Source organism: Centrocercus urophasianus, unplaced genomic scaffold, assembly GCF_019232065.1.
Source record: "Centrocercus urophasianus isolate 14NV4802_14NV808 unplaced genomic scaffold, USGS_Curo_1.0 seq_16, whole genome shotgun sequence".
NCBI lineage: Eukaryota > Metazoa > Chordata > Aves > Galliformes > Phasianidae > Centrocercus > Centrocercus urophasianus.
The window spans coordinates 30,561,597-30,580,421 of NW_024884711.1; the positions used below are offsets into that span (position 1 = coordinate 30,561,597).

At 37.5% G+C, this 18,825-nt stretch overlaps 1 protein-coding gene across 1 annotated transcript in view; it reads right to left on the reverse strand.

The window, feature by feature from the left end:
- The window catches only part of PIP4K2A (phosphatidylinositol-5-phosphate 4-kinase type 2 alpha), a 99,504-nt gene that overhangs the window by 14,673 nt on the left and 66,006 nt on the right, over positions 1-18,825 (reverse strand). The window contains exons 4-6 of the mRNA XM_042817071.1: positions 17,542-17,694; positions 4,882-5,028; positions 2,087-2,125 (exon numbers count right to left, since the gene is read on the reverse strand). Of these exons, the coding sequence (XP_042673005.1) occupies positions 2,087-2,125; positions 4,882-5,028; positions 17,542-17,694 (339 nt within the window). The remainder of the gene's footprint in view (positions 1-2,086; positions 2,126-4,881; positions 5,029-17,541; positions 17,695-18,825) is intronic.

The window sequence follows — 18,825 nt, forward strand, 5'->3', positions numbered from 1 at the left end:
AAGCACGTAATAGCAAAACATTATTTTTTCCTTGCCAGATTCTCAAAGAGCTTGTACAATGTTGTTCCCTCTATGAAACTACCAAACTACCCAATTCATTCTCCTGCTTAGAAATGTTTGTTCAGAGCGGTAACTTATCACTTCTTTGCTGAATTATGAGTAGTAGGAGTCTGTTCTAACAGCCAGAGACTGCAATACAGCTCCATAGGCTTCATGTAGTTCTGTCTCCAAGAAATCAAATGCATTTGAAAAGAATATGATGTGTGAAACTTAGCTGGGGGAGCAATTTTTATATAGCTTTCATACGAATGTGCAAAATGAAAGGGGAGGCTCCAGACATTCAGAAGTTGAAAGGAATTTTGTCACTGGTCTTGCTGAAGTTAAAATTTCATGTTTTATACATGGAGAATAATTTTTTTTATATAGTTAAACAGCTTTGTTACAGGTCAGCTATAATCAGTTTCAATAACAATTTTGCCATGGACTTGCACGAGAACAGAATTTAGTGATTCTCACTAGTTACATAGTAATTAGATACACAGTTACTAACTCTAGATCATCAGTACACCATGACTCATCTAATTTTGATAATTTTGATATTCCTAAAACTCCTCAAAAACATAAGCACCAAATATCTGCACAGTATCATCTCTTGTAGAGCTAAATGTGTAATATTAGTAATATTTACATTATTATTCCAAGCATTAATATTATAATCTGAAGCAGTCACATCCAAGTAATTTGCCTTCCTCATTTCTATCAGCTAATTTCAGCACTACCAGCTGAAATTATAGATACCAGAGGCTTTCAATGACACTGGGTATCACTTGCAAGAAACCTGAAGAGTTAGTATCTTTGTTCTAAAAACACTGGAGTTGTGCTACTAAACGAGACCAAAAACAGACCACAAGAAAGGAATGAAGACCACTCAAGAAATGATCTTAAGGGCCCAAAACAGAAAAGGAGAGCTAATGCAGATTACTGCAATGGCAACTGACATTTGTGACATCTTAGTTGCACACCGCTGGAAGAATTTTAAGTGTTCAGCCACACCTTAAGAGGAAGTGGAAAAACTCAGCACACAGAGTGTTTCTTACAGCTAGAAATGCATCACTGACAGCTACTGAATGCCCCTTACTCCTTACTGCAGTTGTGTGATTCACAACAGAAGAGTTAAAGAGGCTGGTATGGTATGACTAATGCTTAGGATAAAAACAAGTTATTGGAATGGAATTTTGGGACAAAACAAAATGAAGTCTTTAAAGCAAATTGCTGAATGATCTTATGCAACAGCATAATTCAGAAGAATTATGGAAAACTTAGGAAAACTAGTGTCACAAGTTCGTAGACCACTCAAAAGTTTGGAAATCTAAGAAGTCTTACAGAATGGAGACTATGTTCCACTTTTGATTATCTGCAGAACCTTCAGACAAACCTCAAGTGCCACTGGAATCTCAAAGAACATTTTGCAAATGTTCAATTTTCCAAATGAACTCAAGTTGCAGACGGAGAAAAACAAAGTGACCAACTTCCTTTTACAGCAAAGTTCCAGCTATAGAATTTGAAGGAGACTACTCCCTCTCATTACACCTGTGTATGTCCATGCCTGTCAGCTGTTGGCTTGTTTGAACAAACTTTACATAACCAGTGGTTATCACAATTCAAGTTTTGGTTCATTTTTACATTCACAATAGTAGTGCCCCATCACATAGTTTCATAAATCTGTGTCCATAAATCTTTATATTAAAGAGCAAGAAAAAGAAGATGAAGAAGCAGGAAGAGAATGAAGTTCCTGATGTTTTCCTACCACAGGGCAGGCCCTGAAGAAACTAAGAAGAGAAGAGAAAAAAGGAAAAGGAGGAGGCAGACGAGTGGCTCACTTACCTCTGGAATTTCAACACCATTGCAAACCAACAGTCAAAGGTCTGCAGTAAATACAGGAAAGATAAAGGATGGAATAAGGTAGAACTCAAGCGGGAGAATATGACAGAAAACAAAGAAAAGGGGCAGAACAGCACTGATTATGCTTGTCCTGACACTAGCTAGCAGTTTAGATAACTAAAAAGTAAACAGAAATGCACCATACCTTTTCTTTGTCACTGGCTTCTCGAGCCACAGTAGAGCCCTGAAACAGAAAAAATGGATCTAAAAATGTGCATATGTCAGAAACTAATTTGAAAACTTTACGATAACAGGTCAAAAAGTGGATGAACTGCATCCTTTGAAATTAAGAAGGTGACACGGGAGGTAGAATGTCTTCAACTTCTGCCATCTCTTGAAGAAGATCTATCACGTGAGAAGAAGGATGGATTAAATCCTCAAATGCTCTGTACCTATTGTCTCTGTGACTGATGGGGGTTTCTTCCTCACTTCTCATCCTAATTGTGAGACAACCTTGTAAGTTCAGTTGGCTTGGCAGACTTCTGAAATTTCTGTGCCAATTTAGATGTACAGTTGTGGGATACCCTACTCTATATATCTTGGGCAAACATAATACACATTTAAAAAGGATGTCACACAATACAGGTACATACAAATATTTTAAAAAAAAAGATCACAAAGTACAAACAAGAACAGTGCACCTCACAGCAACATGAAGTCAAAAGAAGAGATGAGATCAACAGTGGATTCGAAAGATTTACAGTTTACCAGTGGCATAATGGGTATTTTAAGATACTTTTTATTTAATAACTGAGATGTGTATGTAATGTGGTGCTTTCTGAATAAGCTGGAGGTGACCGAAAAAATGGCTGTATATATTTCTTTACAAATTTCTTGAAGCAGGACCACACCTTTCGGTACCCAGAGTTTATCAGGTAACAGCACTACAATAAATAGTAGCCATAATTATGCCTTCATTACAGTAACATGGTAAGCATTGAATATTGAAAGATTGGTACATCAACTCTGTCTTGTTGGAAGGGTAAAGAAGTGCTCGAGTGAGTTTACACTACTTCAAAGAATGTAAGAATTCAGAACTACACATTTTTATATCATATTTTGTTGTCTGCAGAGAAAACTTAGAAAGAACAGAGAGAAAAGATAAATGGACAGCAGACCTTCAGTATTATGTACAGTCCAGAAAGCAGAGATTGCATTTCATTATATCTTTAGCTGATAAAGAACTCCAACAAAAGTCTATGATATTTTAGTTTACTGATTTACTTACAGCGTTTTCTGTGCTCTACCTGCCTCCAGAACTATTGTGTCTGGACAACGATCAGCAGAAAACCAAATAAGGAAAAAAATATTTGCAATAGTAAAAATTTTGGAGGTTGTGAAGTTTAACACTGAAGTAATCTTAAGAAAAAGTCTCAGTGGACAGGAAAACACCTTTGAAATCCTATGCTGATCCATAGTGGAGACTTTTGGCTAAGCTGGTGTCAGAAATACCTACAAAAAATGGAGTCTGAACCTGTAACTGCAAAAGCTGTATCAATGAAATTAAGAAAAAAACTCTTTATAATCTTAGCAGTGTCATTATGCATATGCTGGGGGGCAATTTTCAAGAACAATATGACACTGATGCTGAATTTAAACTGCAAGGGAAGTTTATCTTTAAGGCAATTTTGCCTAGCTGGACAAACTGAACAGTGTACAGAAACATTCACAGAGGTAAGCAGCAGCAAATGCAGTGCTGCTTAGACCAATGGTAAGAATGTATTATATGCTATTTGGTTTTTGGTATTGTGCTTATGCCCCATTTTTAAATGCATGTGGTCATTATGATGCTCTAAAATATATGTAGTTCTCTCAAATTTTTGGAAGTTACTCGTTTCCCATTCAGGACTGACATCAGTCACTCATTCTTAGTGGCACTTTTGGAGAAAATCCTCCAAAAAGAGGCAGCTTATGATTGAATGTTTGCTTTCTGCACTAGTCACCTCATGCATCAACTAGGATATTTCAAATGAAAAACAGCTAAAATCTGAGAGGGTAAATTCAAAGAAGAGCAAAAACAAAATTAAAAACATCTTTCTTCTGTAAGCTCTGCCAAATACTAAAAACCATGAAGTCAACAGTCAGGAAATCAGTTCTCACAGATAAGGTTCAGTCAACTATACAACCAGTTCCCAGGTAAATTCCTAGGAATGGTTGCTGCAACATGCAGCATTACAAACCTCTTAATATAGAGCTGAATAAATATCTTAAAATAAGTATGCAGATGCACGTAGTGATTCAACACAGAAATTAAATGCATTAGAAAGAAGTAGGTTTCTAAGGGAGACTTTATGGAGGAAATAAAAACAATCCCTTATGCAGAAAGACCAGGAATGTATTTCAGGCCTTTATTCTAAGTGCTGTATATTAAATATCAGCGAAATTACATTTTAGAACAAAACTAAAACACACCTTATGATAACAACAGAAGAAATTCTGTATTTTAAGAGCAATTCTCTTTTTCTCAGAACTATTTTTAAATTGTAGAAGGAAATATGAAGCTTCTGTAGAAGTGATGTACTTTGTAGTAGCATTTTGTAGGTTTAAACAATGACACCATGTAGTCATTTTATGTAAGTCCTCTACACAGTCAGCTGTGGCCTTCCATAATGTTGAGAAAAGCCTACAGTAAGCAGAATTCTTATTTTTCTTGTGTGAAGTGCTTCACCCTTAGCCATTAGTTATATATAACAATATTTCTGGTAAAAGCACTCCATTTAAAATATGCACAACACAGAAAAAATTTTATTTTCTATAAAATCATTTTTCAGCTTTTCTAAGCTTAGATGCAGAATTACACCAGCTCATCATGATTATTATGTAACACAGGTTTAAATTCATTAAAATTTTGAGCAATCTTCAATCAACAGCAGAATCTAGCCTTTACATTAAAGATTTCCAGGTACTTTGTCAGTTATTTTATCTGCAGTTATTTCTCACCTTTAAATCATATTTTCTATAAACAGACAAACGATGGCTGAAGACATTCCTTGTAACAATCATATATATTTCAACTCCATCCACAGTGAGCCGGTACATGCCCAAAAACTGGGGCAGAAGCGTGTTCCCATGACATTCCACGATAAACTGCAGGAGCAAAAAGAAAAAACAAGAATGAGGATGGATAGACAGGATATAAATTTGTACTCGTGCATTTTCTAAGGGAAAACAACCAGAAACAACACATCTACCTCTCAAACATATATTTGGGTGGAGACAAACCTTTGAAAAATCACGCCAAAACAAAGCCCTGCGTTTAGGTTCAGCGTTTAAAAAATAAAACCGTGAACTGCTTAACTTGTAACTTCTCCAGACGATGTCACTGGGAGAGCAGGCTGTGTGTGACAGATCAGTCCCTTTTTGTGGGCCAAAAGTGCACCTCATGTGTATTTGGTATTGGTGTAAAAAAAAAAAAAAAAAACCAGGAATAGTTTTTCAAATGTCACAATACAGTATTTTAGTTATCCCTTATTTAATCTGTTTCTCCATCCTCAGCGTGAGGACCATTTATGGTGCTGTCCCCAGCAACAGGCATTATGTACTACCACCAACTGTCTCCTGGCACTTTGCTGCTCAGAGCTGAGCAGTGATGTATAAGGACCTTTTTTAATTTAGGAATTATTTCATTTCCTTAAGGATGCCATGTTACATTACAAACATGCTATCAAGCTTGGAAAGTTTCACCATGTGCACCAGAAGCCTGACCTTATTTATTTTCTTAAATTTAAATCATCTGCCTTTTAAACAAGTTCAAAGTACTACTGAGTGACCATCAGAAGAAACAGCAATCTAAGTACAGACTACATTGAAGATGAGAAGTACTGAATGAATATTTATTCTTACAATAAAACTGTCCATACTGTATTATTACTAAAACCAACTTGAACATATTCACAGCAATTCTGTGGAATCAAGGAAAAGTTCAGCCACAATGAAGTAGAAAAGCCATCAACAGCTTTCCTTTTTCTGTTATTACCAAGTACCAAACAGACAAACTCGGAGAAAATTTAAAAATTCAAGCCCTTAATGGAGAACAACTTTTAAATTATTTTGAATACTGAAACCTCTGTTTCTTTTGTGACAAAGTGACCTGTTAGTAGAATACATCACACCAAAATACAGGAGACTTTAGAACAAGGTGAAAGAATAAGCCATTAGAACTATTTGACAAAGGTAATTAGTGTTTGCTGACAAATAACACAACCAAAGCTCTTAGAACTCTGAAGATTTCGCAATTTTTGGCTCTGTTAGCTTTAAGGAATTTCTTTCAATAATTTTACATTGGAACCTGCACAGACCAATACAGACTTTCCTTTTTTAAATGGCAAAAAATCTAAAATAGATTTTAAGGAAGATTTAAGCACCCTGAAAACAACCCTCTGTGACAAGAACCAAAATGAGCGATCAACAAAGCTTAAAACCACTGGCTGTGAATAGAATAAAATTTAGACTAACAACTCAGACACACCAGCTTCAGGCTTTAAAAGTTAAGGTTATAACAACATTTTCTGCCTGCCCCACAGCTCTATTGGAGGTTACAACCCATATACAAGCCACGGATGCTGCAGTCTAGCATTGTAAGCTCAAATCCCCAAATGCAAAGCAGCCTGATGGCCCCAAAGGCAATTTCAGTTCTAAGAGTGCACAAAGATTATCATCCTGCATCTGAGAAACACTTTAGTTCTTAACAGATACTGAAGTAGAGTTGTTGCATTAAAGGATTTCTGGCCACAGGACTGTGTACCAGATACACAGCTCATTTTGACCACCAGTAATTTTTCCAAAAGATCTGATCATAAAGACAAATTACAACCCATAATGTGAAGGTTACAGAAAACATATTTAAAACAGTAATCTCTGTTATTCAGGCTGCGCTGCTTACATGGTTATAAATATCAACCATTTGGCATATGTCCTAAAGGCTGATGTCTTCCTAATGCTTTAGAACGTGTTAAAGGTTGTTCTCAGAACAGCACTCCTTAAATGATTTCCTCTATACAATGATTAGTTTCTACAATGATGATAAAACAAATCTACCTTCCAAGAAGAGTTTACTGTCACAGAATTTCAGGCCACTCAATTTTTTAAAAAATCCCATCCATTTCTATTATTACAGCTCTTGCCTATGGAATCTGAATTCCTGTGCAGTACAAGGGAAACTGTTATTCAAGTTTTTCAGATAGGGGAATTGAGATGCAGAAGAGTTATGGAGTGTGTGCCACATGAAGGAACAGACCTGGGCATCTCAAGGACCAGGCTAATCCCTGCCCGTCCAGTTGCCTTTCCACCAGCTTGACACTTAAATTGTCTCTTCAATGCTACATATTGCTAACTCTTCTCATAATAACCATGCTGGTGCTGAGTATCCCCACCTGTAAAACAGCAAGGCCCTTAACAAAGAATATGGACAACAAACTCCTGTAACAGCATAAAACAAATCCTTTGGTTAGCAGTATACAGCCAACTCCCAAACTTTCCTTTAATATAAGCCATGGGGAAAGGCAACTAATGAGAGTAGCTTAAATTCTATTTGTAAATTGTCATTAGCCACCTGCCAACACTGCTGTTTCATTTTAATATTTTGCTAACAAGTCTTCTGAAAAGTCCATGTGACTAGAATGGATCACAGGACATGAAACACTCTGCTAGTATTTGCACCTTATCTGGCAAAAAAGGACTTGGGTATATTACTGCAGATTGCTAAGAGACCTTCCCAATGAAGATCTTATACTGCAGCCATTTACTCCCACTCACTGACAACTGTGTAGACTTTGTGCTGTTTGCTTTCAGAATCTATAAGGTTGGTCTAGAACTTCCTACCTTTCAAACTATCAATCCCCCATATCTGCATCATAGAGGAGGCAAAATGTGTCCTCTGTATGGGTGGGAGCCCAGCAGGACTTGCACTAGTGACTGTGGTTGGCAGATTTTCAATTTGCCCATCTTGATATAAATGAAGTAGCAATTGAGTCACCTCAAGGTGCTTTTTAGGAATGATTTCCTGAAGTTTCCCTCTCACAGCTGGAATAAAAGTGAGCCTAGAAAATAAGCCAGAACATCAGCTTAACAGAACTGCTGAATTTCAATGGAAGAAAAGATTTCAGACTTTATGTTAATTCTTTCTAAAAAGAGCATTAAAATATTTCTATCAAGCAGCCTTGCTAAATAAATCTGTAACACTTAGCCGGTACATTTACAAGTCCTTATATGCAGTAACAAAATCCATTTTTAAAGAGTGCTAAAATAAACACCCTATCATATTTTCTTATTAATTCAGACAATTTTCATTTTTCTGCACAGCATGAGGACAATATTACCATTAAGAAAATAAAGTATCGTCAGCATGTTGACACATTCTATCAGCTGTGCAGCACAGTTTTCAAATATGTAATTTTCTGAGCTCTCCTGAATCCCATGCTTAAAGCTGAAAATAAGAAATTCTTTATGACCTTACATTCTCATTATTCTTTGTACAAATATGGCTTCAAAATTCCTTAATAAGAACAGAACTTACACAACCTCATTTTACATAAAAAATATGACTCTTAGCTTCCTCATCTTGGTAATGTTAGTAAGCCATCAGGATGACCAAAAGACAACGAAGTGCATACAGCTGTATTGGTAAATACTCTCTGCCATTTCTGGCTAGTTTTGAAAAAATACAGGGTAAAATTCTCATTTTTGCATTTTTCTCTTCTGGAAGATCATCTGTGGAATGAGTTTGACATGAATGAAGACTAGTTCCTCCAAGTGCAACGTAATCTGAACATGATCACTGGATGTAACTATGTAGGCTGCTTATCTGCTACCAGGAACAATATTCTTGATAATGCTATGATAAGATGAGTCACTGGGCTTGCTGTGTCTTCTGGAAGTGCCCTGAACATCATCAGTGACAGAATTTTAAATACACTAAATACGTAAGAAACAGCTACTGGTGAATTCCCTGAAGCCAAATTCATCCTGCCATTTGGTGTAGCTAAATATCTGCCTAATGAATCTTCTCATCATTCAATGAACTTCGTCAACACTTTTCCAGTAACAATTCCAGTCCATGGTGGTCTGTCCCACTTGCACAGGTTGAATTCCATCTAATGCCCATGTTAACTAACTTTTTATCTTGATTCACACAAGGAGCCAGCAGAAGGGCTTTCCCCAGCTCTGTTTCTTAGCAAATCTCTCATAAATCTTACCACACTGGGACACCTAGAGAGTCAGGGTCACAGTTACATGCAATGTATTCTTTCTTGAGTGTTTTCATTTAAATAACAGAATATGATACTGCCTTGCTCTGCCTTTTCACCTATCCTTCCCCTTCTTTTTGTGGTACACACAGAGGGACTCAGGCAGAAACAGCAAGGAAAATGAAAAGCCTCGCCACAGATAACCCAAAGACATGCATGGAGGATGACACAACCTTAAAGCTCTGCTTTAGGATGGCATTGGCTTAATATTAACCTACTTCAGTGCACATTCCTGGACACTTAGTCCCTACCTGCTTTTCTGGGATAGACTTCAGCCTATATGGCTGTCATCGTATTTAGGACAAAAATGCATTTAGCTTGCAGTAATGATTTTCCATCTATTTACGATTATCACCTTTTCTCCAACCTCCCACTGAATACCTTGTGCTATTCTTCAGCTTCTGAATCATGCTCTCTTGGTACTATTTCCACTTCTTACACTTGATTGTCTGTGATTTTTCCTTTTGCTTTTCTTCCTGTTTCTTTCACATTTTTTTCCTCTGCAAAAGCTAAGGTCATATTTGTGCTGCTTTTGTTTTCTCCTTTATGATTCTCTTTTTCCTTTTTAGCTTCTTTCATCCTTCCTTCTCATCGAGTTCAGATCACTGCTCTGTTTCCAGCCTGTGGAAAATGGGCAGTTTCTCCCCTTAACCAACATGCTGCATCTGCTATTCACCACTTCTGTCAGTTGCCATAGAGACAGGCAGGCAGTGCAACGGGTAGCAGTTCTGCATTTATTACCTGTGTAAGAAAGAGGACGTGCAGTTGGCAGCCCCCTATAGAAACCTGCAGTATACCCACACTTATGATAAGATTTATACTTGAAAGCTTGTATACTTACAGATCCCTCTTGTTCACTTGCCTTGGGATGTCTTCCCAACTTCTTTTTCCTTACAAAAGCACTTAAAACACCTGGATGTTAGCACCAAGGAAAAAAAACACTCCTTTTGAAGTCCATTTTAATAAAGATAGGTGTGCAAAAGGTGCTGGCATTTTTTTTGTTTTTGTTTTGTTTTGTTTTTTTTTAACAAGAAACTCAAGTTACTTTCATTTCATTTTAAAAAATATCCATCCTGTCTTTCATCTATTCTCAGAGGGCACAGAATTGCACTGTTCTGCAAGTTTAGCTCTCTGAGAAGGACAACATACCTCGTTCAGTTCAGAAACTAGAACATCTTACAGAATTCTGTTCAACTGGCACCAATTTCTGTCCTTGGAAATATTTGTAATTTATAAACATTTATATTCTGTGTTTTATGAAAATTACTCCACAGCACTTTTGCATAGGGCAATGTATCCAAAGGACACATAAACACAGCTTGAACATATACTGAAATTAAAATACTTAAGGGAGGTACAGGGTGTACCTGCTCCTTATAAATAGAGTGAAACCCTGGCAATGCATGTATCTCAAAAGATTTCACTAAGGTCCCCTTTAACAGTGTCAAGGGTCTTAACTCCAGTTTTCTGATCTATGCTTTTGGGGTCTGAGTACATATTTTAACCAAAACAGCAGTAGGTTTGAAGGCATCTCAAGTGAGTATTCCTTTTTGCTCCCTATTAAGTACTATTTAAGTGTTTAACACTAATATGCTTGATTAACTCACACAATTTTAAGCTGTTGTGCTACTTCTGAAAGTAGGTAGGGACAATACAACAATGATTTCTGAAGTATTTCAGTGTTGTCCTTTTGAGCATATTACAATGCTTCTAGCGTATTTGAGAAGTAAATGATGTTCAGCTGAATGGTTCCTGAAGAACAGCTACAAGAGCCCTGCTAATAACTGCTAATATATCACTACTATAAGCATCTCAAACAAAATGTGACTGAAAGCAGTATTTCATACTATGTACCAAAAATACCGTAATAGTAGAAACTGCCTAGCATAGAAACTTACAGCAGAACTCCATGTGTCACACATGCCTGCGTTTACCACAGCACTTAGAAATGTAGGTGGTTCTTGTCTAGGCTAATTAGTTTTTAAATGTAGATAGAAAGCTGGATCTGGAGTTTATATTCTTCATGAATGACAATAAGTTTTGCAACTTTAAGTATGGAGGAAGGCTTTATTCCTCCTATTTGTTTAGGCCAGAAGTGGTATGCTCAGTTGTTTACCTTTCCCCAGGACTTTTTTTTTTTTTCAGATTTGCAAGACAAAAATAGAAAAGAAACAAGCTCTAGTATTCTTACTCAGTACTGCAAACATCAGACCCATGTGATGAGTTGACAGAAAGCATCGATGTTGAGACTTGAGTATTCACCATCTGTCTGAGTCTGCAGGCCTGAATGCCACTACCAAAAAACCAAGCATCACATTGGATGGGTTAAACAGAGTCTAACTCACAGTTTCAGATAGTAACTACAATTTACAACTGTCAAAACTGCTACTCACAGTTGAACAGTTTGAAGCTTGAATTGCTATATATACTTGTACGCTGTTTCTATAGTAACTTCTCCTGGTATTCCTTCAAACTTGATTCAGTTTTAGTTATTTATACATCTCCAGTATGTAGCCATAGACTTGGAATTTGATAATTTCATTTTTACTGTTGATCACTAAAAAAACCCCCAAAACTATAAAGCACTAACAACACAATAACCTAGGAGGCAAGTAACTTGACTAATTTTGAAACATCCCACCCAACATTACAAGAGCAGCTCTACCTGGAAAACAGAAAACTCAGTCAAACTGACTTATTTTGTTTTCCCTCTTAAGTTACCAGCCACCTGCTTCCTGAAAAAAGCCCAGTTTCCCTAAGCTATGCAGTCATGACCATTATATGAGGGTTGCTGTGAAAGTAATGCCTCCTATTTTATGATGCTGACCCACAACATCATAAAATAGGTGGATATTGGTTGCATTGGCTGTAGAGGTGAAACCTTCCTACCAATATCCCATTACATTTTGTTGCCATGTGACAGACGGCAGCAGAGGGGCAATCTGACAGAACAGTGTCTGACATGGGAGTGCATATGAAGCAAAGGCATGGAATTGAATCCCTCCACGCGGAAAAAATTGAAGCCATTGACATTAATCAATGCCTGCTGAAACCAAACAGTGGATGTGAGCACAGTGAGGCAATAGGTGGTGCTTTCAGCAGTGGTGACAGTGAGTCACCTCCACTGGTACAGATTTTCATGAGTGTGGCACGCAGGCTCTTGCTCACTGCTGGAGAAAATGCATAGCTAACGGTGGTGACTGTGCTGAAAAATAGCATTTTGTAGTAGAGAATTTGCTTTATCGAATAGTATTATTGTAGTTTCTGTAGAAATAAATAGGAGACTTTACTTTCAAAGCAACCTACATAATTTTCGTTAATTAAAAACAAGGCATTCTATACTTGATATTTTCAGTCTTACAAGTGTTAACATGCTGCGCACAATTCCCACTCCTTTTAGAAGTACCTAAGTACACAGGTTGCATAACTATAACCACAGTTCTTCATAACTGCAAAGAACAGAGCATTACAACTTCAGACAAACAAAGAGAGAAAGGACAAAAAAAGACAGGTTTGTGGATGATAAATATCCAGTTTCTGATGAAAAAAAAAACCACCCAAACCTTTATTTCTATTTTCTAGTGGCAGTCTACGTGTCTAATCTTTTGGTGACTCACAAAAAATCATCATTACTTGGATTTCAAAAATGTTCATGGGAAAACTGCTCTGCCACATTTCTCTGCCGAACCCACCAGCTCCCAGATGCTTTGTCTTCTTTGCTTAAAGATAGCTACCCCTCTTGTATGTACTGCTGAGAAACTCAGGCAGACTGGGAAAACATTTGATAAGGCTTATTTTGTCCTAAGCAAGGAGGAGGAGAGAGACACTGTCAAGGTCTAGAATGATTCCATCAGTTTGGAGCTGCAAGCATGAGTAAGAACACTGGTGAGTAAATATGGTTTAAATGAAACTCATTCAGAGTTTCAGCGTGCAGAATAAACGTGAGATGTGTCTGTAGAGAAGGTAAAAAAAAAAAAAAAAAAAAGCCTGAGAAAGAGAAAAGAGATGATCTGTCATAAATAGTAGAAATTTTGCTCATCATCATGCCAAAAGTAACTGGATAATAATTACTGCCTTCCTGGACAGATGAAAGAGGGTGCAAAAGTCCAATTGTTCAAAAGTTACCGTTCAGAATGGATAGAGAACCCGAAGTTAGGTACTATGGGGGATACCAGATCTTTGGCAAGGGAGACTTGGAAATAAGAGAAGCATTCTTTAAAAATTCACATGAATCATCTCTCTGGTCTTCACTTGCCTGAGAAAGGTTATTCCAGCCAGGATCCCTGCACTACATAACTGGGTCTGAGCATGTCTATATGCTCCTGTCCTTGGAAAGCCGAGCCTCCCAAACATGGGTTTACTGTAAGAGCAGCCTGACACAGGACATGGAATAAGGGCATGCCACTGAAGTCCCAAACTAGTCAGATGCACTCACATTTCAGCTGTGGAGCTAATTTAACTGGGCCACAAATTTTCACACGTGAAGAATGCTGCTGGCAATCAGCGCACTGAAACGGGGAGAATTAATGAACAGACCTTTTCCTAAAAATGTGTCACTTTTATATGTGATTGCAAACAGCTGCAGCAACAATTACAATTCAGGAAGATAGTGGGCAATAAGCTATGTATGTAAATCACGATTTATGCATCTTTATTACTCAGAGAGAATATGCCAGAATAAAGCTAAAATCGAGAGAACTTGTTTTGACAAAGATTTCCACAAGAATATCCAGTGCAATATCTGAAAAGTCTTGCCATCTGATGGAGGTACGTGTGAGTTGGACTGTGTTCTGGAAAAAGTTCTAACCGGAACAGAAGAACACACATCCAAATTACTAAACCCTTCTCTAAGTCAGGATGCCCATGTTCCAACTGCAAAGTAGGAATAGCAAATGGCCTAGGTTAATGTCTAAGTTAATTGCCCAGAATTATTTGGAAGGATGCTAGTAGGCTCAAAGCAAAACCACAGTAGGGAGCATTAAACTGTTAAGATCAAGTAAGTGCCAATGGACGATACCTGGATTGAATCGTTTGTTAGTACAAGCGTAACCTAAGGGCAACTTTGTGTGATGACTTGGTAATGAGAATTATTTAAAGACCTGCTCACCAGGACAGTAGGTTCCCTAGACTTTGTCCAGCATAGTAAGATATGCTTTCCTTGTCCAAAAAATATCTAGAGAAATGAGAGGACCAACTGTACCTAATAGACCACGCATTTAATTACCAGCAGCAAAACACAGGGCATGTTATCAGCTGCGTCACCACACTCAGTAAGATTTAATTTAGATTTTCTTTAACTATAACAATTTTATTCTTTTAACAGCACTTTACTGAAGACAATGGAATTAATTTATTTTATTAAAAGTCCAATTATTAAACTGCCTCTGTACTTGAGCTCTTGGCATTTGTAAAGCACTCTCAAGTTCAGAGGTGAAGAGAAATACCATTCTCTATGAATCTTTCGGAGACACTACTGAAAGATATCAGACTTAAATCTATTTAAGTTACTAACATAATAAAGTGTAAGATGTTTCTAACACTACCTAAGCACATGCTTTTATTCTTACACAGATAGCAGCACATAGGCAAATAAGATGACTGCCACAGATACCATGCAAATCACTGTCACTAGTAAGCTACCTACTGTGAACTCTGATGTTTTGAAAGCATGAACAATAACAGATTACAGTAATGGTTAAGTTCATTCATGCTAGCACTGTCTTCATGGCCACTCTTGAAATGAGATGACTGTTTTGGAAAGCAGTATGACTTGTCAGCTGGATTAACAGTCTCAGAGAAATCTGGATTATTAATTGCTAATGCCAAATAAGAAATGGACCAGAGCATTAATTTTCCTGCACTACTTCACAAATGAAAACTGTTTTAGATCAAAGCTAAAACTGTAACTTTGAAAATTCTAACACTCCCAAATTACAGATAATAGTTTAAATTTTCTCATTAACAAAATTGAAATTAAAAGATGGTCTTACAAAGATTTCTGACAGTGACAATATTTTGCTATTAAAATAAGCACATGCTTGTCTCACATTTTATTTAAATAGATGTACAGCTTGCAGAGAGGAAGGAAACATCTATCTCACTGAAGGCTTCACAACAACTTGGGGCTTGAATGGAACTCGCAGATCTCAAATATACAGCAGGAGAGAGAAATGGAGCTGGAAGAAGTGCTGTGAGGATGGCTGGCAATACGTACAATTCCTAACATCCCAAAATCATGCCTCTGTCTCTCTTCACTTTTAAAAGTTGCAGAAGTACAAAAAATGTAATCAGGCCTTGGTACTTTACATTCATTGGTGTTGCTTTCAAAATGTGCAAGGGCTGCTCTGAAAGTAATGCCTCCTATTTTATTATGTCAGCCCTCAATGTCAGAGGCAGACGTTGGTGCTGTGGCAGTAGTCCCACCGATATTCCATTACGTTTTGTTGTTGCATGACAGATGGCAGCAGAGGGGCAGTCTCATAAAATGGCATCTGATGTAGGAGTAATTGTGAAGCTTATCTGTGAGAATTGGTGGTTTATGACTTAGGAACTGTGTACAGAGCCAAATACTGGCTTTAATGAATTGGAAACAACGATGGCAATGCTGGAATATCACAAAGTTTGTGCCAGGTGGGTCCCACAAATGTTAACACAGGAACAGAAAGAACATCATGTGCCAGTTTGTCAGGACCTACCGAACCAACACGAGGCTGAAGGTGGCAGCTTCCTGAATCGCATCTCCACCAGCTATGAGACGTGGTGTCAACACTACAAGTCAGAACAGCAGACCACAAAGTGGGAGCATGTGAAGAAGAAAAAGTTCAAGACACAGCCTTCAGCAGGTGTAAGAGAAGGTGCACTTTCTTTTGGGATAAGAAAGGGGTGATCCTACTGGATTTCCTCGAATCCAGACAAGCCATCAACTCTACAGACACATCTGGCCGCTGACTAAGCTAAGGCTTGAACTTTCAGACAGGCAAGAGAAAAAGACAACCTTTCTCTGGCAACACAATAATGCAGGACTCCATGCCAGTCTGAAGACCGTGGAGTACACTGCCAATCTCAGCTGTGCTGTTCTACCACACTTGTACAGTGTCGATTGGGAGCCTTCTGAATTCCAACCATTAGGGCTGATAAAAGATGAACTGATAAAAATGTGTGGGCAACATTTTCCTAGTAGCAGTGCCATCATAACAACTGTGAAACAGTGGGTCACCTCCACTAGAGCAGATTCTTCTTATGAGCAAAGCATGCAGGCTCTTGTTCACTATTTGCAAAAATACATAGCTAATGGTGGTGACTGTATTGAAAAACAGTGCTTTACAGCTGAGAATTTGCTCTATTGAACAGTGTTATTGTGCTCTTTCTATCTGTTGTAGTTTCTCTGGAAACAAAGAAGAGGCATTATTTTTGGAGCAACCTACATAGTTTGTGATTTCTACTGAAGTGGCATACAGTATCAGAACATTATGAAACATCACAAGGCAAAACAACAGAAACAAAAAAACCCAAACATCTGAACATTCTGAAGTCTTTACCTGCAATTTCAACTCACAGATGTGAGCAGGAAGACGGAAAGAAGGAAAAAACCCACCTCCCTTTGGGCATCATATTTTAGATCATTTTTAAAAACTTCCCTGGTTTATGCAGCTTTAGAGCTTATTCAAACAGATCTGGAGCTAAGGAAGTTAGCACTGACTTTTATTAAGCCTTCTTGTATTTCCCAAGTTCTGCTTCCCTCTGTACCATTCATACAAATCACACACTGACACAGCATGAAAACTGTTAAGGTTGATTTCAGGGATTTCCCCTGCTCTCTTCTGACTTCAAAGTAATTTATATAAAAGTACATTGGCAAAATCTTTTTTTTTCCAATAGCTGGAATTTTATATCAACTTTATATCAAATCTTTAAGTTCTCATGCTATTCAACATTTATTATTTTAAACCTGTAAGTAGTGAAACGCATTCCATGCTTAGACTGAGAAGAAAAAGATCATCTGCAGCATTCATACACTTGTGCATGGTGATCCCCAAACCAGCCTAGAATAAAGTAGCTTCAAGCCTGGAGGTGAAAGCATGAGAATCTTTGTAGTAAGGAATAGGATCCTATGAACTCCGAGTTATCACCTGTACCATGCAGACATACCATCTTACTTAAAAGCTAGCTTGGATATTCAGAAGAGTGTAGCCTTATTATTTTAAGTATACCATAAAGCAGACATGCAAAAGGAAAAAAAAAAAATCAGTTATTCTTTTCCCATGATTATTCCTTTAAACTTTTAACACTTTAAAAAAGATTGGCATTGCAATATATGAGAAGATACTCCACATTTTGGTAAGAAACAGCATATTACCTGATGGTATTTCTTCAGTATGTTGTGCATTTCTGCTACATCTTCACTTGTTATCGTTTTGATGATATATCTTTTGTCATAAGATGTATGAAACCGGGCACCACTGCGTGCTTGGGAATCATTGGCAAGAGGTGCACTTCTTGTCAATGAGTTCTGTCAATTGAATAAAAAACAAGTGTTGTCAGACAAAGATATACACATTTTCTAACTACAACATATATAAAACATTTGCATTTATTTTAAAGTATTTTGAATAGTCACTGAGTGGAACTCTGCCAAGCATGTAATCCCTTTAAATATTTTGAGAACCAAAGAGCGTTTGAGTGAATGTACTGACCATAAGTGATTTAAAAGTCAGTGTAGATTTACTGTGCTTTGTTACATATATGCTATCAGCTTTGGGGAAAAAAATACAGAGTCATGAAAACCAAAAAGAACCACTGTTCTACACCATAATAACCAGAGGATTCAACGCTACTAACAAGTATCATTTTACAGTGCAGTAGGAGTTGTTCTTAAGCCAGAAGGACTGGCTGAATAACATAACCAAGGGAGATTTCCAAGATGTGGCACCAGAGCTATTCCAGCGATTTCATATCTAGTGTTAAGCAAGTGATATTACTGTACAGTTCCTTCTTTGGCAAAACAGACACATCTGCCTTTCTACAAGCTCAGGAGGGGAAGAACAGTTAATAACTATATAATGGTCAGAAGAAAAAGTTGCTAGAGATGAGTGACCATATCTAGACTAGGGCTTGATAGAACTTGTGCTCCCACACTAGCAAAAGAAATTTCTTTTTCCCCAGAAAGTTAAGCAGTATTCAGATCAGAATACTGCTTACCTTATTTGAAGGTGTGCTTATGCTTTAACTCTAGCAACAAAGGGATCTGGGATCACAAGCTCTGGAATTCCAGAAGGAACTGCACACACTAACTTGAGGAAAGTGTTCAAATTCAGGGCCAAGGAGTCAGTGCTGTTGTCAATTATTATTAAGTAACAACTGCAACCTAGAGATGAGGGCAACTGTAGCCTCCATTTAAGAAGGAGCTTGAACACATATACACACCTTCGTATTTCTGATTGCATAAAGGAATCCCACTGACTTCAACAAGCATTCAGAATGTTTAAATCCTGACCCAAATGTGAGATGCTTTCTTAAATCAATTTAGTGTGAGGTAAGAACGTTTTCCCACAAGCTTACTTCGTTCAACTGAAGTACTCAGGAGTATCAGGAATAACAGTAAATTACCTAAAAGCACACAGCCCCATAAGGTCTTATTACA